Source organism: Rhinoderma darwinii, chromosome 13 (genome assembly GCF_050947455.1).
Source record: "Rhinoderma darwinii isolate aRhiDar2 chromosome 13, aRhiDar2.hap1, whole genome shotgun sequence".
Lineage (NCBI taxonomy): Eukaryota > Metazoa > Chordata > Amphibia > Anura > Rhinodermatidae > Rhinoderma > Rhinoderma darwinii.
In genome coordinates this window covers 15,676,119-15,700,799 of record NC_134699.1, presented here as the reverse complement: position 1 = coordinate 15,700,799, position 24,681 = coordinate 15,676,119, and the positions used below count along the sequence as shown (strand labels likewise).

General features: G+C 43.0%; 2 protein-coding genes across 8 annotated transcripts in view; one reads left to right on the top strand and one right to left on the bottom strand.

The window, feature by feature from the left end:
* WNT3 (Wnt family member 3) overlaps window positions 1-24,681 on the top strand; it is a 203,792-nt gene that overhangs the window by 167,633 nt on the left and 11,478 nt on the right. For 2 of the 7 annotated variants that reach the window (XM_075846539.1, XM_075846540.1), the window contains exon 1: window positions 22,435-22,637. The exons of the other annotated variants lie outside the window; for them this stretch is intronic. In XM_075846539.1, the coding sequence (XP_075702654.1) occupies window positions 22,435-22,637 (203 nt within the window). Of the gene's footprint in view, window positions 1-22,434; window positions 22,638-24,681 lie in introns of those variants that run through there. 7 annotated transcript variants of the gene reach the window in all.
* WNT9B (Wnt family member 9B) lies at window positions 130-13,486 on the bottom strand. Its single transcript, XM_075846548.1, has 4 exons — window positions 13,407-13,486; window positions 4,584-4,840; window positions 3,479-3,744; window positions 130-588 (listed from the first exon to the last, which is right to left on the bottom strand). Exons 1-4 carry the CDS (start codon window positions 13,484-13,486, stop codon window positions 130-132), a joined length of 1,062 nt encoding a protein of 353 aa, XP_075702663.1.

The window sequence follows — 24,681 nt, the reverse complement described above, 5'->3', positions numbered from 1 at the left end:
TAGTACAAAACTTGGTCCATGGATCCAGACATTTTGTCACTGGTCAGCATATGTAATGGCAATCTAGTTGGATGAAAGTTTGAGGGAAACCGTCTTTCCAGTCTCCGGTGTCTCGCCTCCACTTTAATGTCATTGCTTGCAGGTATAGGTGTCTTGTTGCTGTACACACTTCTGACATTCCACATGGCAGCACCAATGCACTTGACAGTGGCAAGAAAAGGTGACCATACGACTCTGAGTGTTGTACCCTCTTCCACAACACAGGCTATCGCAGGTGGTCTCTCGAGAACACACTCTCCCCGCAGTACCAGGTGAAAAGCGACTGGGACGGCAGAAGCTGGGAGAATCTTCTAGGTAGACCAGGTCAGTAGATCGTGGAGAGCGGCCAGCAAAGGAATGTCCTAAAGACTCATGGCCTCCCACTGCCTCATTGGTGGCTCCCAATACTTTGACCGCATTATCGTACTTTGCTTTAAGCAAAGCTCCTGTCTCATGGAAAGGGGAGAGTTGTTTCCAACAGGTGCGAATTGCACATGAACCAGACACTCCATGGCACTTACACGTCGTCTTTAGCCCACTCTTTACAGCCTGAAGGGGAGCAAAATATAAGACATCAATTGGCAGTATTTGAAGAACTTTAAACATAGGGTTTGCATGTCTGCCAGCGTATCTCTTTCTCCACTTTTACATCTATTTTACCTTAATGGGGTTGTCCCAAGATCGACATTTATCACCTTTTCACAGGATAGGTGATAAATGTGTGATCACTGGGACCCCCACCAATCACTAGAATGGGCGTTCCAAGGCCCCTGTTCCACCTTACTGCGCAAACAGTGAGGAGAACTTTAAAGGGCGCGGTGGCCAAGAATGTACAGTGCCGCACAATTCAAAGTCTATGGGACTGAAGGAGACTGCTGGGTACAGCGGAGGGTGCAGTAACGAGGAATGGGGGGGCTCGGGAACCTTGTTCTAGTGATCGGTGAGCGTCCCAGACACGGTTAAGTGATGCATGTTGATCTTGTAACAACCTCTTTAATGTACAGGGGGTAACCGAGCAAGAGAAGAACTTTGGTATACTAATTACCAGTAAACTAAGCAGCAGCACTCAATGCCATGCAGCAGCTGCAAAGACAAGTTATAGGTTGTAGAATGAAAAAGATTAAAAAAAAAAAAAAAAGTGATTCAAACATTACATTGCTAGAACGGATCCCATAGCTTTCTATGGGATCTGTTCTGGCACATGGGACATGCGTTGTTCTGCCGTACGGCACCGGACCTGTGCAGGAGTCTAATTAAAAAATGTTACCTGTAGTGTTTTCGGGTCTGGCGCCGTATCCGATCTAATCCGCTGTTGGCCAGATCAACGTCGGGTGCTGCCACATCCACCTTCTGGCAGCACTCCGCGTGGGAATGCCTGGCCAGAGCATTGCAGACGCTCTGGCCGTGAAGCAGGAGCTGCCACCCCCGCCCACCTGTAGATCATGGCTCCACCCATGTCCCCCCTGTAGATAGTGCCTTTGTAGCTCCCTCTGGACTGCTACATGCGGCACTCCATCATATTAGCAGACGCTATGGAAATATTCAGAGCCCCTCTTTACTATAGGAGGTTCCCCGCTGGAAACTTGACCCTGGGGTTGTATTGCACAGCTGTGTGGGCTGTCTGCCCCTTCAAATAAATTGTTCCCCATAATGAAAATATCATCATAATCATCCACAAATATTATTGCCTGTTTTATGGCCCTTGTGTCTAGAACCAATGGAGCCTGGATTGCGCTGACGGCAGGAATCTCATTATGGGTATCTAGCGAGATCACCCCCAGGGCCAGATTTAGAGGGTGGCAAACTGTGCAATTTCCCAGGGACCCCATCTTCTAAGAGGTGCACCACGGACTGGAGCAACCAGCATTTATCATTGACTTGCTACCTGGCTAAAATTAACCCCTTCATTGACTAGACTACTAGGGAGTTTACAATTAACCATTTCATTACCCTAGACCACCAGGAATTTTAAAATTATGAGAAAAGCTGACTTGGTCGGCTTGTCGGTAAAACTCTGGCCGGGGCTTCCGCTACTACAGGTAACCCCTGACGTCACTGTCCATATATGGACAGTGATGTCAGGGGCTCCCTCTAGGAGCAGAGTTCCCGGCCAGAGCCTCGGCAACGCTCCAGCCTGGGATTCCGCTACTAGAGGGAGTCCCTGTCCATATATGGACATTGACATCAGGTGCTCCTTCAGGAGGGGCGGTGGGTGGCGCTATCTGCAGGGTGGCCGTGGTTGCCACTGGGGATTCCACTCCTGGAGGAGCCTCTGACATCACTGTCCATATATGGACAGTTCTGTCTGGGGCTCCTTCTGCACTGCAATCCCGGGTCAGAGGTTTTAGACCAAAGACTACCTTTTTAGTGGACCATTGTGGTAAAAACTTATGGTAAAACTGATGACCACTGATGGTTTTGTAAATTTTGAAAAAGTCGGATGGCAACTGATACATTTTTGCATCAGTTGTAGACACTTGAGACAAAAAAAACTGATGCTGATGCAACGGATATGTGAACGCAACCTTAGGCCTTAGGGCCTATTCACATCAGCGTTGGCTTTCCGTTCCGGGGTTCCGTCGGGTGAACCCCGCAATGGAAAGTCAAACTGAAACCACAGCTTCCGTTTCTGTCACCATTGATATCAATGGTGACGGAAACATTGCTAATGGTCTCCGTTCCTCACCATTCCGGCAGGTTTCCGTTTTAATGACTGAATCAATAGCGGAGTCTACTGCGCTATTGATTCCGTCGGAAAAACTGAATCCTGCTGGAACAGTGACAAATGGAAACCATTAGCAAAGTTTCTGTCACCATTCATATCAATGGTGACTGAAACAGAAGCTGTGGTTTCAGTTTGACTTTCCGTTGCGGGGTTCACCCGACGGAAACCTCAGACGGAACCCCTGAACGGAAAGCCAATGCTGATGTGAACAGGCCCTAATTTACACAAGCGTTGCGCACCATTGAAACAACGGCTGTGTGAACGGCCACATTGAATTACATAGGTCCGTGGGACGGCCGCTGTTTCATCGGCCGCCCCACGGACGTTTAACACTCTTGTGTAAATAAGGCCTTAGGATGATGCTTCAATGTTTCTCTATTTTCTATGTTAAAAAACCCAATAAAAAATCTGATGATGTAGAACTGGCCAGCAGAAGAATAGTAGCGGCTACACAAGAATATGCCGCATGTATTTGTTTGTGTGCTTGTTTGCTTATTTAGACTGTGTCTCTTCTGTATGTAGTCAGCCAGATTTAGGTCTCTTGTCTTTGATGCTTTTGTAGTCCAGATGTGACTGGTGTAAACATCAATGATGACAGGAGCTTTGTTCTACTCATGTCTAGTTTACAGCGCTTTACTGTGTATCCTGCCAAAGGTTTACATGTAGGTTATATTGTATGTAATATCTAACATGGCCTCTTCAAGGGCTTCTCACCTTAATCCCGGCATTAGTGTTATGCAGATCCACCTTGGCTCTCATGTCTCTTCCTCCTTTTCTTTGGCCCAAAAAGTTCTGAAGAAAGCGGGTACTGTGCCGTAGATTATCTCCGCAGACCCCCCACTGCCATGCCCGCTGGCTCTCTAGGCCTGGAGAATCATCACACGTGCAGCGCTCCATTTTACCTCCGCTGCAAGCCTTCGCTAGCGAATGAGTCAAGGCCGCAGAAGACGCTGCATATAGGAATGCTGTCTCTTTAAATCCTGGAAAAAGAGTGCATATGATTACGTATATAGATAGGGGTCTTGTGTGCACGGTATTTGCCTTAAAAATGTATGACCCTAGTGCAAACAGGAGCACTGAAAGTTCATTCCCATATATTTTAATCTTTTTCATATAGCGATGGAAATCTCAAATGTGTCCTAAACTTTAGCCTCCACTACCCCCAAAGTAATAAGGAACGCACCTGTATCTGAAGTGTGGTTTGCCACATGGGCATCACATTTCTTTCTGCTGTTAGGGTTCAGTTACGTGGTGTATTAGCCTTGTATTTCCGCAGGGTAAAGATACGATGCGGAAGACTTTACAATGTAATCCTATGGGAAAAATATCCCGCAACCAAAAAATTGCAGAATTGTTTTCCCATAAGATGACTTTGTATAGATTCCCCGCAGCATACTTATACACTGCAGAAATATGAGACAGATACACCACGTGTGACTGCGCCCTAAGAGCAAATTCAGACATGATGGAAATTTACCGCTGCGGATTTTGTTGCAAATTTGCAGCAACTACGCAACGAATCTGCAGCAAAATTTGCATATTTGACCGTTTGTTTAGACGTGGCGGATTTTGCAGTGGACTTGCCGCAGATTTCAGCTTTTGCGTTGCAAAAGCTGAAATCCGCTGTGAAAATCCGCAGCAGAACGTGCATGCTGCGGAATGTAAATCCTGCACCGCAAGCTAGTTTCTGCAATGTGTACTGTTACCTAAAAAGCAATAGAAACCAAAAGGAAAAAAAGTGTTATGCGGATTTCCACTGCGGCCTGTCCGAAGCAACTCCACTACGTGTCTGAACGTGTCCTTAGTCTTGGTCACTTACCTCTTTTCAAGAGACTTCCCCTCCCCTGTAGACTGCAGTTCCAGCGCTCACTGCGCAGTTGGTATTGGCATTCCACAATGCCCAATCGAACGGCTTCTTTAAGTGCTTCTGCCAAACCTGGTTCTTTTCGACACAATCTCTTCTGCCTCCGAGTGAGGGGCAGCAGATCACACTGTTTGAGGTGGGGTCGGTTGTGGTTGCTGCCAGTTATGGATGAAGGTGAAGTGTATTGTGAGAGCGACTCCTTGCTAGTTAGCCTGCGGAGAGTCCCAAACGCAAAAGGTCATATTTTGATGGCCATTGTCATAGTGGCACACTTTATCGTATCTGCCTACGTGGTGACCTCATACCCATCGATTTTCCTTATTCAGTATTGTGAAGGATAAGTTTTCCATTTGTTGAAAATAGATCCTTCTATATTATACAAAAAGGAAAGAATAGACACCCACTGGATCTAGTGGAACTGGCCTTGCACCATGGGTCCACGGAGAAGAAGACCATCAGTGTTGGAGAGATGTCTTTCCGTACCAGATCTAGAAAAGTCTTTCATGTGATATCCGCTCGTTTTGTATCTGGGGCAGATGGAGCAGATTACTGTAGGCTCCGTTTGGGTTTGTTAGTGGTTGTCGTCTTCTAGATCCACCGTTCATCTTGCCTAATAATGATTCTATTGATTTTGTTGTTGCTCATTATTAGGCAAAGGCTTTTGAGTCCACATTGGGCTTGGCACAGTACGTACCGAGCAGACAATCCATTAGTATTATGTATTTTCTTTCTAGTTAAGTGGCTGTATTATATATTTACTATAATAGTGTTTTTTTTGTTGACACAGTTTTTTGGCACCTTTTTTTGCCATGGAAACCGCGGCAAAAAAAGGCCGAAATCGCCTCCCAAAAAAAAAACCGCTCGCGGGAAAAAAGTGATATGCCCTTTTTTTCTGGCTTTTCCGTCTCTGAGCTTCCATTGACATCAATAGGAGGCAGAGAAAGCATTTTTCGTTGTGCTTTTTGCCAGGGGCGCTCAATCTCTGCGGCTGAAAAATGTGGCAAACGGCGTGCAGGCAGGTTAAAATCTGCCTCAAAATTCCTGAAGGAATTTGAGGCAGATTTTCCCGCCTGCAAAAAACTACGTGTGAACAGGGCCTTAGTATGCAGATGGTTTGCTGCACAAATGGCACGGATGTAGCCATCTTTATCTTGACTTTTAACACATTAAATACACAGTGGCAAGAAACGTTAACTTTACCTTTTTAATGGCTTTTGCTATGTGATATCACGCTGCAGCAAGTGATCAGTCCAGATAAACTTGGCTACATCTGTACGATCTCTTGTTACTACTTTATATACAGTAAAATTAATTTAATCTGGCATCCGGAAGTCCAGAAATTTGAATAATCCAGCACTTGTTTCTGCACTAGGGATTGTCTAAGATTAGAGAAAATGTGAGTGCGCGCCTGCGATAGATTAGATTGTGAGCCCCATTTAAGAAAGGGACTGATGTGACTGCATTTTGAGGCAGGGTACACACATCATGTAAATATTGTACTATTGAGCCAGTCTAGAAATGTCTTACATGTGGATCTTAATGCAAATTTCATCCAATGTCAAAATCTGGCGGATTTTCCTCAACAGACAGGGGATCATTCTCAGTTTGGTACTTTGTTGGGGAATTTCGAGGCAAATTTCGCAACAGAAATTGCACAACAAATATGTGAAGTGTTTACCCGTCATTATGCATTTCAGTGTAAGGTATTATATATATATATATTTTTTTTTTAATTTATTTATTTATTTATTTATTTATTTTGTAAATATTATCCTTTTTGGGGGTCATATTTAACAGCCAGAAATGTGTAGTCACTGTGCCCACTATAAAAACGTGAACCACAAACTGAGCAACTGAAATAAATAAAAAGGACCGAACAGGGCAGCGCAAAATAATTTAAAATGGCCAAATGTTCCATAAACGCACCACGGACTTATAATTGTACACGCGCCATCATTTCCAGAGAATCCGGCTCGTCTTAAATTGGCAAACACATTTCTAAAAATTATCAGTCAGAAATCGCGCTAGATTCCAGTGCAATTTTGTTGCTAATGTTTCCCTAAGGCCTTATTCACACGCGCGTATTTCACATCTGTGTTACGCGCGTGAAAATAACGCACGTCACACGGACCTATGCAATTCAATGGGGCCATTCAGACATTCAGTATGTCCGCTGCGTGAAACTCACTGCATGTCCTATACTTGTGCATTGAAGTCAATGGGTGCGTGAAAATCACGGACAGCACACGGACGCACATCCGTGTGCTGTGCGTGATTCACGCAACAGTTGCTAAAGAAATTATGAGAAAAAGAAAAACACCTTCAGTTTATTTTGCTGACGTAAAAAATGCATGACATACGCACGTAAAAAACGCTGACAAGCACCATACACTGATGTCACACGGAACTGCAACGCAGGAAAAAAGCTGCGTTTTTTACGCGCGCAAAACTGACACGTTTGTGTGAATAAGGCCTAAGGGATATCAGGAATGCAAAAATGTTTTATGAGCCCGTCTTCAGCTAACGCCGTCTTTCCAAAAGGATATGAAGTTCTACCATTATAGCCGGAAGGGCACTGCGCTCGGCTGATCACTTCTGCCTCTTTGTTTCAGCGATCGGTGGGGGTCTCCGCACCCGGACCCCCACCCATCAAAACTTTTGACATGTCCTTATCACATATCAAAAGTTTTCTGACATGACATTTACTCTTTAGATGAATTTTGGTTCTCCTTAATCACTGCTTGTCTGTTACTATAACCCCAGTCACATCTCCAGCATTATGGCTATTACTTGCTAATCCAGACAATCCAAATGCCCTGCCGTATTCTAAATATATTTTTATTTATAACAAACTAATTTGTAACATTTTTAAATTGAAAATCTCTTGGCTTTTGTTGACTTTTTTTTTAAATAATATTTAGCTGATTATATAAATATACGGAGACTTTTTTTTAATATGCCAATAAATGTGTATATATAATAAAAAACACACTTTTTTTTTTTTTATTTTTTTTTTACATTCATCCAAAAATTTGATTTTATTATATATACCGTATTTTCCGGACTATAAGGCGCACCGGATTATAAGGCGCACTTTCTATGAGCGCCTTGTAAGCAATCATGTTTCATATATAAGGCGCACTGGATTATAAGGCGCAGCACATTACCGTTAAATAAACCATTGCTCAGACTGCAAGTCAAAATTTATTACACTTTTTAACAATAACTTGCAACTGGTTCAGCTGTAATTGCAAATCAAAACGTTAAGGGTATGTGCACACACACTAATTACGTCCGTAATTGACGGACGTATTTCGGCCGCAAGTCCCGGACCGAACACAGTGCAAGGAGCCGGGCTCCTAGCATCATACTTATGTACGACGCTAGGAGTCCCTGCCTCGCTGCAGGACAACTGTCCCGTACTGTAAACATGATTATACTACGGGACAGTTGTCCTGCAGCAAGGCAGGGACTCCTAGCGTCGTACATAAGTATGATGCTAGGAGCCCGGCTCCTTGCACTGTGTTCGGTCCGGGACTTGCGGCCGAAATACGTCCGTCAATTACGGACGTAATTAGTGTGTGTGCACATACCCTTACCGTACTTTTTCAGTTCATTCCTCCACCAGAAATCCATCAAATCCGTCATCTTCAGTGTCGGAGTTGAACAGTTGGGCGATTTCGGCATCAAGCATGGGGTCCTCCTCTTCATTATCCGAGTCGGTTTCGTTGCTGCTGCTAGGCTCTTCAGTGGTGATTCCAGCCTTCCTGAAAGCTCGGATGACACTGGAGACTGATACATTCTTCCAGGCATCCACGATCCACTGGCACATAGTGGCATAACTCGCACGGCGTTGCCTCCCTGTTTTGGTGAATGTGTGGTCACCTTCTGTCATCCAATGCTCCCATGCAGCTCGCAATTTAACTTTAAATGACCTGTTGATGCTGATATCTAGCGGCTGGAGCTCTTTGGTTAATCCACCAGGGATGACAGCAAGCTCCGAATTAGTTTTCTTCACTTGGGCTTTGACAGTATCGGTCAAGTGGGCGCGCATCGAGTCACAGACCAATAGGGATGGGGATTTGTGAAAAAAGCCACCCGGTCTCTTGACGTAGACCTCCCTCAGCCACTCACTCATCTTCTCCTCATCCATCCAGCCCTTTGGGTTAGCCTTAATGATGACACCAGCAGGAAAATTTTCTTTAGGCAAAGTCTTCCTCTTGAAAATTACCATGGGTGGTAGTTTCTGGCCATTAGCCTGACAAGCGAGAACTACAGTGAAAGAGGACTTCTCATTTCCTGTGGTACGTATAGATATCGTACTGGTCCCTGTTTTCTCAACAGTACGGTTTACGGGGATATCGAAAGTGAGGGGAACCTCATCCATGTTAATAATGTGTTCTGGCTGGATATTCTTTTCATTTATCTTGGTTATGCAGTAGGTGCGGAAAATGGCCAGCTTCTCTTCATAATCCTTTGGTAATTGCTGGCACACAGTAGTTCTGGTGCGAATGGAGAGATGACGCCTTTGCATGAAACGAAAGCACCATGAAGGACCTCCTCGAAAGTCCTTGATCTCCATGTCACGTGCTAAAGCAGTGGCTTTGAGTCTAATAGAGACAGTGGAGACGCTTCTACATGCGTTTCTCTGTTCCATAACCCACTGTTCTATTTTGTCCTCCAACTGTGGCCACCTTGCTTTGTTTCCTCGGAAACTCAGTTTGGTCTTCTTTACTTGGCGGAGGTCATCTTCTTGTTTTCTCCACTTACGCACCATGGATTCATTAATGTTGAATTCTCTTGCAGCTGCCCTATTTCCATGCTCTACTGCATAACTTATAGCTTTAAGCTTGAAACCTGCATCATAAGCATGTCTCTTAACAGGAGGCATTTTTTGGGGTAGTGGGTATAGTTAACGCTAAAGCAAAGATATATTGCAAGGATCCTACAGAGCTGTAAGTATCACTCAGTGTGGCTCCTGATTACGGTGGCCGTAATGCTCAATCCATTTATGGATACTGTAAAAACCCAAGTGAAGAATAAATTCATAGGCGCACGGGGGGGAGGAGCATGGTGTGTGCTGTGGTATGCCGCCGCCGACCCCTGCCGCCCACGATAGAGGTAAAGGATCCTGTATGAACCCCTCTCTTTACTGTCGGGTTCATATATAAGGCGCACCGGATTATAAGGCGCACTTTCTATTTCTGAGAAATTCTCAACATTTTATGTGCGCCTTATAGTCCGGAAAATACGGTATATATATATTTTTTTCTCTTTATTCAAAACTTTCTTGTAAGCATGGTGTCCAGGCTTTCTTCATTTTATTATATTATTAACCTTATTTCCTATCCTGGTATATTCATACCAAAATATTTAACCTCTTAAGGACCATTCCATTTTTTTTTTTTCATTTCCGTTTTTTCCTCCTCACCTTCCAAGGGCCATAACAATTTTATTTTTCTGTCAACATAGCCGTATAAGGGCTTGTCATTTTTGTGGGGTGGAATGGAAAAAAAACTGATTTCTCCATTTTTTTTTTATGGCATTCACACTACAAACTTTTATTCTCTGAGTTTACACGTTTACGGCAATACCAAATTGATATTGTTTTTTTATTATGTACTACTTCTACAAAGAAAAAAACTATTCCTTAAAAAAAAAATAGTTTTGTGTTGCCATATTCTGATCGCTATAACTTTTTGTATTTTTCTATTGATGGAACAATGTGAGGTCTTGTTTTGTAGCCGGATGAACTGTCGTTTTTATTGGTTACCATTCTTGGGAACATATGACTTTTTGATCACTTTTTGTTTCATTTTATGGAGAGCGAAGGTGACCAAAAGATATAAATTCTGGCATTTTTTTAAAAAAAATTTAACCTAGGGGTTAAAGAATATTATATTAGATAAGTTCTGACTTTTATGGACATGACCACACCAATTATGTTTATTTTTGCATTTTTTACATTTGGGGAACAGTGTGTTTTTAAAAAAAAAATATTTTTCAATTTATTTTTTTTACAAGATTACTAACACTTTATTTACCTGCCATAATAACTATCGACACCCTGTGATCGCGTGGTGGAAAGGGGGGGGGGATTGGATGACAGTGGGTCCCCCCCTCTTTCTAACGTTTTAGATGCTGTGGTCAATATTAACCACGGCATCTAAGTAGTGAAACTGCCAGCACCGGAATTATCTCTAATCCCGGCCATTAATGCGAGGTGTCCGCTGTAATACACACTAGACACCCGCAGTGTATAGAGAGGACTCCATTAAGCTGGTCCATACCCCCCTCCACGCTGCACCATGACGTACAGTTAAGTCATGTTACAGGAAGGGGATGAAAACCTTACAGCAGATTGGTTTCAAAAATTACTTTGACTGTCCCATTCATCTTGCAGAAATCCATGCACATGCTGCAGAGACAACCCCATTCACATGAATGGAATAGATTTTCTATTGAAGAAATCTCAACCACAAATCTGCTGCGTGTGAATATATCCTTAACGTGGAAATGCGTCTAATTTTGATGTAAAACCAGTCTCACAAGTAACAGGACTTGATGGTTTGTAAAGACTGAAGAATTCAACATCTATTTCAGGAGAATTATCAACTTTTTCTAGACCAATCTTTTCATAAATAAAGTTTTCATACAAGTTAACATTAAGTTTTTTCACTTTATCTTCTAACTTCTCATGATTCACATTAAATTCTCAAATGGATCATATTAAAAGTATTTAAAGTGATGATCAAATATATATATATATATATATATATATATATTCGGTTTTCTCCACTAACACTTATCTGAAAGATGAAGAGGGGAATTTGCCTCCACCAAGCTTTTGGATGTTACTACATTCAGTAACTCAACCCTCATAGATATTTTTTATGTTAAAAGTTCAGTGAATGTTTTTATTATTACTCCAAATTCACATTCACACACATTGTGTACAGCTGGAGGACGGCTGTGTCTGCCCCGCTCTCCCATCACCTGCCATCACCCATATTATGCGATCTGATGAATGTAAATATTTGGGAGATCTATCTTCATTTCAAGGTCTCCAAGCTCAGCACAAATCGCCAAAGAGCGAGAGAGAACGAGAAAATCTACACAGGGAGGGGAAAAACTGACTCTGGGAAAACAGGAAAGGGAAATCTCTGGGATAGAAGTGTGAGAAAAGGAGATGAAAAATATGCATTTATCGGGTCGCCTTAACCCGTTAAAAAAAAAAATGAACATATGTATACGAGGCATATACATATGCAAAATGTATATTAAAATTTACATTAAATTTTTATATTACTTGAAATCATTAAATCCTGCCTGAATGATCCGAATCTTTAAAGTTCATAAATAATTTTATTATAATAAAAATTATATATATATTTTTTTTTATTTTATTTATAAACTTAATTGGATCAAGCAGATTGTCAGGTATTCACTATGATTGCATGAGTGAAGACAGAATTAGAAATGGATTCATATATATTACAATTATTTTATCACAATAACAGAAAAATGTATATATATATATTTATTATTTTTTTAATCTGTCTATGCTTGATGGAGATGAAAGCTTGGAGGATAATCTCTTCGCTGTGAGAATCTTGTTATAAGTAATAAGCTCTGGTCTGATCATGGTAATAACACAGATGAATTATGACAGATAGAATGGGGCATATATACAGGATAGGCATGTGATTACTTAAAAAAAATTACAATAATCCCAGCCTGGGCAACTCAAAATATACAGGCAAGAAATGATGGGATTTGTAGTCTTCGTCAGAAGTTTTTAAAATACGAAGACAAGAGTATACTAGCCTTTGAGGTGTGGAAAATATCTATATAAAAGGGATACTAATAGGGTTCGTCCCTCTAGAGCAGTGGTCTCCAACCTGTGGCTCAATAGCGGTTTTAAAACAACAACTTCCAGCATGCGGCTGTCAGGGTATGTTGGGAGTTGTAGTTTTATAATTAATGGTAAGCCACACGTTGGGGACTATTGCTCTAGAGATTTGCAAACTACCCAGACAGGGAATACTAGGACTTGTATTTCCCACAAAGGTTTATATAATAATAACCAGGCAGGGAATGCTGGGACTTGTAGTTCCCTCAGAGGTGTACATAGTAAACAGGCAGGGAATACTGGGACTTTTAGTTCCCCACAGGAGGTGTACATAATAAACAGGCAGGGAATACTGGGACTTGTAGTTCCCCACAGGAGGTGTACATAATAAACGGGCAGGGAATAATGGGACTTGTAGTTCCCCACAGGAGGTGTACATAATAATCAGCCTGGGAATACTCGGACTTTTAGTTCCCCACAGAGGTGTACATAATAAACAGGCAGGGAATAAATGGGACTTGTAGTTCCCCACAGGAGGTGTACATAATAATCAGCCTGGGAATACTCGGACTTGTAGTTCCCCACAGAGGTGTATATAATAATCAGACAAGGAACACGGAGACATGTAGGTTCCACAGAGGCGTATATAAATAACCAGGCAGGGAATACTGGTACTTGTAGTTCTCCCCTGGAGGCTTTAGGAGTGCTCGAGATTAGAGATTGCAGATTATCTAGATACTATTCTATTCTTTTCCTGTAGATTTTGAAAGAAATTGACCTATAGAAAAATGTATACACAGTGCAGTACAAGAACACATAAGATACAATTAATCAGATACATCAGAACAATTCTACACGTCCTGTATGCAGCTGCAGAATATTACTAGAAGCTGTACAGCAGAAGAAAATAAATAGTGGGTTCTCACCCAAAATAGGAGTCCACAGGCTGTCCTAGAAGGGTGAGGAGGGGTAGGGCGGCCAGGAACAGGTGGAGGCCGGCTGGCATGGTGTACACTGGGCTCTGCTCCTCATCTCTCTCCTCCTGCAGCTCAAATCACTGCTCGCTGCTTACTCCTGCTTAGTTTAAAGGGACAGGACACACCTTGTTGCTGATTGGCTGTCATCTGACACACCCTTACTCTGGTTGGCTGAACTCTCAAGGTGTGTAGAGGGGGCGGCTGCTTGCTCTGCACATCAGGCTGCGAGTGACCGTAAGTGTGTAGTATCAGATAGTGATGTGAAGATTCATCCCTAGTATCTATCTATCTATCTATCTATCTATCTATCTATCTTTTTCAAATATTTGTCTGTCTGTCTCTCTAGTAAATATCTATCACCTATGCCTATTTCATATCTATCTAATATTTATCCATCTTCTAGTCTATTGATCTTTCTATCTATCTTCTCTCTCATATATTTGTCTGTCTGTGTCTATCTATCTGATATCTATTATACATCTTTCTAATATCTATCTCGTATCCATTTACTTGTCTATCAATCTGTCTTCTCTCCCCCTCTCTTATATATAATTTGTCTGTCTGCATCTATTTAATATCTCTATCTATCCATCTATCCATCTCATATCTGTCTCTCTCTCTCTCTCATATCCATCCATCCATCCATCTCATATCATATCTGTCTCTCTCTCTCTCTCTCTCATATCCATCCATCCATCCATCTCATATCATATCTGTCTCTCTCTCATATCCATCCATCCATCTCATATCTGTCTCTCTCTCTCATATCCATCCATCAGCAGAGGACTTGCTTGAATTTACTGGAATAATGAAAGGAAACCTCTCCATGGCTGGGTAATCTCTGTGAATTTATTCTCATCTCATTACATTTTTATCGTTCAATCTTTTTTACAGAATTTTTGAAAAAATTAAAAGCAAAACATTGTATGTAGGACTGCAATAGGATACAAATAGTGAAAATATATCAAGAGGGCAGACAGAGTGGGTATAACTCCAGCCAGCAGACGTTTTCCTATAAATAGTAGGAGGGGGGGGGGGGGGGTCATGTCCTGTATAATAGATACCTGTGACACAATTGTAAGGTGCTGTATCCTGAGACATTGTTATTATGGAGCGGTCAGTGGCAGGAAATAGGTATTTTATAACCGGTCTAGTGTGTGATGTATTCCTTATATATTCTAGACAAACAGGACACAAGCCCTCATGTATTTAATACTGGCGTGTTCTGGATCAGTCTTATTTTGCAACCGGTTTTTAAAATTTATTTTGTGACAAATTTATCACATTTCACACACCATTTGGTTAAAGAGTTACTGCACTTTCAGAAAACTTTTGATGTCATAGTAACATATCAGATGTTTTGATTGGTGGTGGTTCGAGCACTGAGACCCCCACCGTCACTAAAAAGAAGGTGCAGAGCGCTTCTGCCGCTTGGATTTAGCGATAGTGATGGTCTTAGCACCCGGACCACAACCAATCAAATCTTCTGTTATGTCGCACTGATATATCAAGTTTTCTGAAAGTGCAGTAACTCTTTACATAAACTGTATATTGGAGAATGGCGCTGCTCTTGGTGCCGTTTTGTGACTTTCTTTACGCCAGTCTATTGGTGTCGTGCAGATGCAATTTTTTTGTGACTTTAAAAAGTAGCATATCGTAAATATGACTAAACTTGAACTCCGCCCATTGACTGACATTAATCACAAAGTGGCACGGTTATTCTTTTTGGCACATTACTTAATACATCTTACACGCACAGTATACACCATTATTTCCACCATAAAAGCGCCAATATCCTGGAGCATGGAGCTTAGTACATGTGGGCCAGGGGACCTACGGGTCCATAATATAAATCCGGTTGGACCTCTGTACAGGCATTTTGCCAACAGCAGTGACATATGCATGCAAATACTGGTTGATGTGGGGCGATTTCTTGGTACCTCTAAATAAAGGGGCACAGCTTGAATGAAGCAGTGTTGCCGTTCCCTGAGGAATGCCGACCAGACCTTGGTCCCTTCGTTCTCCCTATTGGCTAGGAAATCAGAGGTTGGACCCCCACCGATCATACTGCTATGTCATATCCATGTCAAATGCCATAACCTTAAATGATGTGAATACCCTTTAAATACAGATACATACTAAATAAACACAGAGCGACACAGTGGGATAACCCGCCTATTGAGAAGTCTTCACATCTATTAGATCCGGGCTAAGTCTGTTATCTGCACCTTGACTACAGACTTCAATGCATTGCATCCACATAGAAATTCACATTATTGCGAAACTTAGTAGTTTGCTATGGATGCATTTGTTGCCCAACTTTGAGCGTCCGGCATTATCTGCTCTGAAGCCTCTGCCCATTAGTATGTGTGTCATGAGACTACAAGTGTGTAGAGCCAATGTTCTACCAGCAGAGGGAGACAAAGTCCATTCAGCAGTTTGGATGCAGGTGTATTGTGTCCTCTCCACCACTAGTAGGAAAGACTGTGGACTTTTAATTTGGAACAAATGTAGATCATAAATGTTTAGTTTATATCGGCAATATAGTTTCTACATAAAATGTCATTAATGGCCGTAGTAAGAGCGTGATGATGTTTCCATTGCTTCTCCTGTTTCAGAGGTTCAGCAAATGATTGTTTGCGCTCAATTCTCATCGCCATCACTTTAAAAGAGGGTCTAGAAATGTCCAGAGGTCGACATTCAACTTTTGGTAATATAGGTATAGCCTAAATAATTGACATTTGAATAAGAGTTTATTAACTAACGTATATTGGAGCATTAGATACTCTTTGGCATCTATGCTCTGCAGGTGTCAGGCCATGCTAGGAGTCTTAGGTTTTGCACTGTTGGACTAGCCTATTTGTGACTTAGAGATAAGTGGATCAGAGATGTCTGCCCGCCGCTTATCCCTCCCTTCCCTATAGTACATGTTAGTTGGGGCAGAGGTAATAAGTGACGAACACAATAACTTTGATTTGCGATTTGTGTGCAGCTTATGAGCAGTACTCTGATTTTGGAAGGCTTTGCTACATCCATATAACCCTTTGTCCTCACATTGTCTCTCGTCTTTTCCTCAATTCATGACACTAAAACCAGTTTCATGTATAATAGATGTAGTGTATTGACGACTAGAAATGTTATACGTCTTACAAATCGTTAAATATTTTATTTATCAGCAAAGATGCGAGTTAGGCCTTAGTCACACGAGCGTATTTCACGTCCGTGTTACGCGCGTTAAAACAACGGACGTCACACGGACCTATGCAATTCAAATGGGGCCATTCAGACAGTGTTTTTCACGCAGCGTCTGTCCGCTGTGTGAAACTCACTGCCTGTCCTATACTTCTGCGTGTTTTGCGCATCACGCACCCATTAAAATCAATGGGTGCGTGAAAATCACGGACAGACACGGACGCACATCCGTGTGCCATGCGTTTGTCATGCAACAGTTGCTAATGAAATGAGGAGGAAAATAAAAACACCTTCAGTTTATTTTGCTGACGACGTAAAAAACGCGTGAAATACGGATGACACACGCGCGTAAAAAACGCAGACACGCACTGTACACTGCATTTTTTACGCGCGCAAAACGGACAAGTTCATGTGAATAAGCCCTTAGTGTGAAGTTCAGCAGTGGACGCAGACCGCCGGGGGCCCTTGTGTAAGAACAGGATGCTGCTTCCAACTCTCCCCATCAGTACGGACTGTTGGAAGTTTTGCTGTGTTGTCCCCCTTACCTATAGGGATCCTGGGGAATGTAGCAGAAAAGTTCAAAGTTCATTTCCAAAGCCTACATTTTTTTCCGAATGCTATTTCACTCTTCTGCCACCAGAGGGCAGTGTACTATAATAATTCAGATATTGGATTAAAAAGGAGATTCTGCTCCCTAAATTCCAGTGCAGTATATAATGTTTGTTTATATTGGAAAACCACTATAATGACCTGTGACCACTGCAGAACGCGCGACTGAGCTTAAAACCGCAGCATTCTACATCAATTAAACAATATTTATTAATATCACATCACAATAAATGCTGTGGTGCGGCCGGACATTCAATATCAGTCATTTTGATTTTAAGACCTGTACTATAGCTGCATGCCAGGCGGGTACAATATACATTACAGGTACAAGATAACTGCATGGGGGGGGGGGTATACCTCTATAGACCCATCGGATGTATGGGGACATATTGCATTTACCAGTGGGGGACAAAAATGCTGTGTCTGGCGTTAGGTGCTCGTGTGTAACATGCTATGAACGATCAATCCGCGCAGGGGTTAATCTGACACCCCCCCCCCCTAATTCTTGGGGCTGTATTGAGCCCCTGGCTGGTTGTCCCGCAGTTTGGGGTCTCCCTGGAGACGCTCCCAGCAGGGGGTTTTTCACTTAGGCTTAAGGGGAATGCTTTAATTTCACAAATGTCCTGAATATGGCCCAAACCCATCTTCTTGAGCAGAGGTCACAATAAACGGCAGAGCCGGAGAAATTGACTAGCCCAGAGCAAGACAGAAATGTCCCTGCAGAGTGGCTAGTGATGCGCTAGTACGACAGCGGGCACAGCCAATCGCACCCGCCAGTGATTGTATCTTTTAAACCCACTGTCCGACTCACAACCCCTTGGACCTCCGACTGTACTTTAGGCCATAGAATTACTGACGTTTATAACCGTGGGTGAGGAAACACTTTATTCACAATGATTAGATTGAGGGTATGTTCACACGGCAGCGTCCGTAGCGGCGGAAATCACGGAGCTGTTTTCAGGAGAAAACAGCTCCGCAATTACAGACGTGATGGCATGTTGAGGCGCTTTTTCGCTGTGTCCATTACGGACGTAAATGGAGCTGTTTTTCCATGGAGTCAATGGAAAACTGCTTCGTTTACGTCTGAAGAAGTGACAGGCACTTCTTTGACGCGGGCGTCTTTTTTACGCCGCACCTTTTGACAGCGGGGCGTAAAAAAATGACCGTCGGAACAGAACATCGTTAGGGTATGTTCACACACACTAATTACGGACGTAATTCTGGCGTTTTTGCCCCGAATTACGTCCGAAAAATGCGGCTTGAAAGCATTGACAAACATCTGCCCATTGAAAGCAATGGGCTGACGTTTGTCTGTTCACACGAGGCGTATATTTACGCGCCGCTGTCAAATGACGGCGCGTAAATAGACGCCCGCGTCAAAGAAGTGACCTGTCACTTCTTGGGGCGTAATTGGAGCCGTTATTCATTGACTCCAATGAAAAGCAGCACCAATTACGTCCGTAATGGACGCGGCGTTCAAGCGCCTGCACATGCCGTTACGGCTGAAATTACGGGGATGTTTTCTCCTGAAAACATCCCTGTAATTTCAGCCGTTACGGACGCTGTCGTGTGAACATACCCTAAGACCCATTCAAATGAATGGGCAGATGTTTGCCAACGCTATCGAGCCGCATTTTCGGACGTAAGTCGAGGCGTAAAACGCCCGAATTACGTCCGTAAATAAGCCGTGTGAACATACCCTTAGAAATGTGAATTTTGTATCTTCTGGACCGCCATGCAGACCAGCAAAGATATGCCCTGGGCTACTGTCCCGATGCTTGGACCATTTTGTTTCTTGATCTGAATAGGTCTAAAATTCTATCAACTGATCTCATAATATTGGGGATGTGTCAACTTTTCAACACCAGTCTTGCCTAGAAAAGTTGCTAACGACTCAGAAGTTGCAATTTAATGGCAAAAAAATTAGACTTTTGGGCTGTTTACGTCACTCGTGCCGCTTTCAGGAAAAAGTGGGTGGAGCTAAGTAAAAGGGGCGGGGCCATCAGCAGCCTGACAAATTGATTATGATTCATGTCAGAAAGTGGTGTCAATTACAGCGGAAATCTGTAGGCCTCGTACCGCCCCCCATGATCCCTTATTTAGGCAAAATAAATGAATTGCTCACCTCATCGCTCCCGCCCCCTCCCCTCCCCCAATCTTCTCTGGCTCCTGCATCCAGCCGTGGCGCATGCGAGTTCCTGACCCGGGGAAACGTCAAGCCTTATATGTGATGCAGCACACAACATCCTGCCCCTCAGAGTTGGGTGCTGCGTGTCATATATAATGTTCTGACGCTGCCCGGCATCAGGTCCTTGTATGCGCTGCAGGTGCCTGAGAAGATCCAAAAGTGGGAGAAGCAGGGAGGGGGATGGGGCCTGGCTGGGCAACTACAATTATTACTCCTCAATTGTGGCACATGGCCAGCGGAAAGATATGACAGACGGCTTGCGCCTCTTAATAAAGCTGTCGCATCTTAGGCTTCGTTCACATCTGCGTTGTGGCATCCGTTTTTGCAGATCCGTTGAAATGTTAAAAAAAAAAACGGACAGACTGACTGATGCCAGACTGAATGCAACGGAAGGTAAAATATGTTCGGGCCTGTTCACATCAGCGTTGGCTTTCCGTTCAGGGGTTCCGTCTGAGGTTTCCGTCAGGAGAATCCCGCAACGGAAAGTGAAGCTGAAATCACAGCTTCCGTTTCAGTCACCATTGATATCAATGGTGACGGAAACATCGTTAATGGTTTCCGTTTTATCGACGGAATCAATAGCGGAGTTGACTGTGCCCTTTGATTCCGTCAAAATAACGGAACCCTTGCACAACGGTGACGAACGGAAACCATTTGCATCGGATCAGTCTATTCTAAGCCGGTCTTAGGCGAAACGCGCGTTGAGGCGTTTTTTCTGTGCCACATCTCCTGACGTGCCCTCCTCCCTCTACCATGTCTTTAGGTACGGTTACTCATTTCTGATGATTCACTTAGCTGAATTCTAGCTTCCATTTATATTGCTGCATTTAGGCCCTGCCTTATACATATTCATCATTTATCTTGGCGTACCTATAAGTCTTCTATCGTCTTATGTATTATTATTTATTATTAATAAAGATTTCTATTTTTGACGATACGTGGTAGATCTATATTCTTACATTCCATTTGGGTGCTATGTTCCCTGTGCTTTTTGTTCTACAGTTCAGTGGGGACTCCCTTGTTCTTCTGTTTGAGGTTTCTTGTAGGTTTGCAGATGTGAACGAAGCCCTAGTCTGAGCATGTGCAGAAAAAAAATGGATCCGTTAAACGTAATGCATAACTGATACAAACGGATGGCACATCGGTTCGTATCTGTCATCCATTGACTTAAAAAAAAACCTGGAAAGCTCCTTTCCGTCAGGTTTCCGTAGTTTTTGACGCAATAGCGCAGCAGACTCCAGTATTCTGTCAAAAAAATGGAACCCTGATGGAACGGAGCAAAAATAAAACCCATTGAAATCCATGTTTTTTGTTTTTTTTAATGGAAACAACTTTCGTTCTTGTGGTCCTCTGACTGATCCGCTAGAACGGAAGCCACAACGCAGATGTGAACGCAGCCTTACTCCAGCGGAGCAGAAAGCTTAGTGGTGTACGAGGCGCGCGTCTAGAGCTCTGACTCTTTCAAAGGGGCAGATTTACATGAGCTTGTGCGTTTTGTGCGCGCAAAAGGCACTTAACAGCTCCGTGTGGCAGCCCCGTATGATGAGCGGCTGCGTGATTTTCGCGCAGCCGCCATCATTATGACACTCTGTTTGTATGTTTGTAAACAGAAAAGCACGTGGTGCTTTTCTGTTTTCATTCATAGTTTTTACTGCTCTTGCGCGAATTACGCGCGTCACACGGAAGTGCTTCCGTGTGCTGCGCGTGATTTTCATGCACCCATTGACTTCAATGGGTGCGTGATGCGCGAGAGACGCAGAAATACAGGACATGTTGTGCATTTCACGCAGCGGCCATACGCTGCGTGAAACTCACGGACAGTCTGCACGGCCCCATAGACTAACACAGGTCCGTGCGAGGCGCGTGAAAATCACGCGCGTTGCATGGACGTATTACACGGTCGTCTAAATAAGCCCTTACTGTTCATTTAGTTACTTTCGACAATCTCACAAAAGTATATTATAAAGCTACAGAGCTGTTTATACCGAATACTGGACAACATGAAAGCTTCTAAACCGTACAAACGTAAATGGTTATTCCAGTCATATACATGTCCTCTATTCCGGTTAGATTAGTGGGGGTCCGACTGCAGGGACACCTACCAATGGCTAGACCCCCGGTCCCCCCAGCCTCATGACTGGCAAGGGGGATTTGAATGGATAGGCAGTCGAGTTTGTGCACTACCACTCCATTCAGACTTCAGGGGAACGTGATACCCCGTTCTAGCGATTCTCTGTGGCTTGACCCCCACCAATCTAACATGTATCACCTATCCAGTGTATTAGGTGAAGTGTGGGGCTAGACTACCCCTTTAATTATTAGAGTAATGTCTACAATGACCAGGACAGATTTGCAGTTTTTTGGGAAAAAAAAACAATGAAGGTTCATTTTTAATGACCGCAAGCAGAGATCTTGAAAGCTGTGCGGAATTAATACAGAAAGTATATTGGATAATTTTATTAATTTGATTTTGCAAAGCATAACTGATGTCATTGCAAACTACTAGACTCAGCATGCCCAGGGTATACTGGGAGTTGTAGTTTTGCAATAGCTGGGGGGCACAGGTTGGAGACCACTGGTATAGAGCATGATCGGACTGGTACAAGTGCAGTGTCTCCGAGCTGTACGTGAAAAACTAGAGCAGGCAATAAGGTTTTATGTCTGATGATTTATTATGTATGATACCAAGTGTAACCAATAGGGCAGTGCGTGGTATAACAGAACTAGTGCATGGCATTACTAGTGCAAGTCATGTCACCAGTAGGATGGCCCACACAATGGTAGTGCACGGGGCACCGAGTAGAGGGCTCCCAGATCATACAGAAACACAAGGGGAGATGAGTAGGAGGCTGCATAGATGAGTCTTGCTGGGGAGGGGGCAGCTCCAGTTAGGGAGGATTATCTTACCTTGTCTCATGGCTCTGGGATTGGTTGTCTGATGACATCCAGCTTTCCTCTCCTTGTCATGATCAGGGGGCAGAGTATAAAATGCCCGGCACCTCTTGTGCCCCCAAACAGGCACTCAGCAAGAGGACAAACTCAGCTTCTCATGGGATGCCCCTCACTTTCCCACCAAGGTCTCCTGACTGCCCCATCACCGCCATCATTCCCCCCATGGACAGGCTCCATACTTTACACTTCCTCTGGCTCTTCTCAGCTGCCCCCGTCCTGGCAGGTTACCCCATTTGGTGGTAAGATCTCGTCGTCTATTTTACTTACCTTTTAACTGTATCCAACTAAATTCTGTAAAGTGCCAACATTACTTGGTATAGTCTGCTCGGCAGAGCTGAGTTTGTCATTTAGCTCAACTCCTTGTGATATCCCAATGCACTATGGATCGTTTTACTGCACGAAAACTTTCTGCGTCTGAACGTTATCATGATGCCGGTTGAATGACAAATTCAGCTCTGCTACATCTGTACTTTATGAATATAGATGGCTATTTAAAAAGTTAGTATACAAATCAGCATAGTGTCGGCTGCTGAATTCTGATAAATCTTTGCATATCCTGAGGTCGGTTGTTGGGGAGGAAGAATTGATCTGTTTACTAATTCATTATTAAGGCTGATACAAAAGTTTACACGCCCTGAAAGATGGAGAAACCCGAGTATATAAGACATCTAGATTACTAGAGAAGACATGTTGGGATGGACCCACAGCACAGGTGTAATAATATAGAATAGTGACGCGTCCGTTGTCCGCATTCAGACGCTTCTACCTTATAGCCGGTGTGTATCTTGTATATTATTCCCACGTATCATTGTGGACTAGAACCGCTCATAGATCCATTGTGTTCATCTTTCTCATGTATCTAATAAGTATTTCTAGTAAATATCTCTACAATAATTTACATAAAACATTTGTTGTATATAATATACGGAAAAGTTCAGCAATTTACTAATATACTTTTGTTTTTAAATTCCTAACCATTTTCAAATCGCTGCTTGCTGTCAGCGAATAGGAAGATTCTTGTTTACATTCACTACTGCTCACAGTTGATTGTTTGCTACAATTGTATCCAGCAATACAGCTCCAGGCTCTTACAAGTGATCTGCACTGATACAATGTAGCAAACTGTGGACAGGATTTTGTGCTGCTCATTTGTTTAGCTCATAAGGGAGCAGGACGGGTTTTCACCCACTGGATATAAACCTTGAATTTTCTCATTCACTGACTGCAAGCAGAGATCTTGAAAATCGTGAGGAATTGAAACAAAGTATATAAGAAAGTTGCAGAACTTTTCATTGTACAACGGGTAACGCTGTATTTACACAAAACAGGAAAACCGCCTTTGAAGTATGCAGGGAACCCGTAACTCGGGCGACTGTAAAATGTAGCTCTATAGAGGGAGTAATTATTTTATACAGGGGTCTCAGGACGTGACTCCGGTATATAGTAGTCTGAGACTCCTTCTGGATGGAGTTGGACTTTGACTATATTTTAAATGATTTAGAATGACATGCTCTCCAGGTGTAGCAGAGCTGGTATGGTCATTGAAGTGGGAGTGAGTTTGTCATTTGGCACAATGTGACCACAAGCTGTGACTTTTCACAAGACTGCTAAGTTATTTTAAGTCAAATTATCACAGTGGGCAAATTAAACCGTCCAATGACAAACTCCACTCTGCTCCATCTGGATTGTGAGAAAGAGGAGTACAGAATTGTGTTTGCTGAATTGAAGTAGAGAAAAAAAAAACAGAAGAAAAGGTCTCCGTCGTGTTACACACGCATGAAAGCGTGTTCCAGTGTAAGGCCTTATTCACACGTGTCCGATTTGCGTCCGCAAAAAAAGGAGTAGTTTTTCCATGCATATGACTGTCCGTGTTGCGTCCCGTGTGCTTTCGTTTTTCTCGTGTTTTTTTTCCCTCTGTAAGCACCTCCTGGTTATCCTTTTTTCTTCTCTGCATTTCTTTAGTAACTCATACGTGAAAAGCGGACAGAACACAGATGTTGTCCGTTTGTTGCCTGTTTTTTTCACACTTCCATAGACTTCACTTGGCGAGTCTGATCCGCAAAAACGAACCAGAATTGGATATGCTGTGATTTTCACACAACGCGCACACGCTCCGTGAAAAAACATGAATGTGTGAGTGGCCCTGTTGAATTGCATAGGTCAGTGTGCTGTCAGTTATATAAACGGACAGCACACGGACATAAAAAAACGTTAGTGTGAATAAGGCCTAAGAGGAATATATCACCAGATCAGTCACCTAGAACAGATGGTGGTTGTCACATA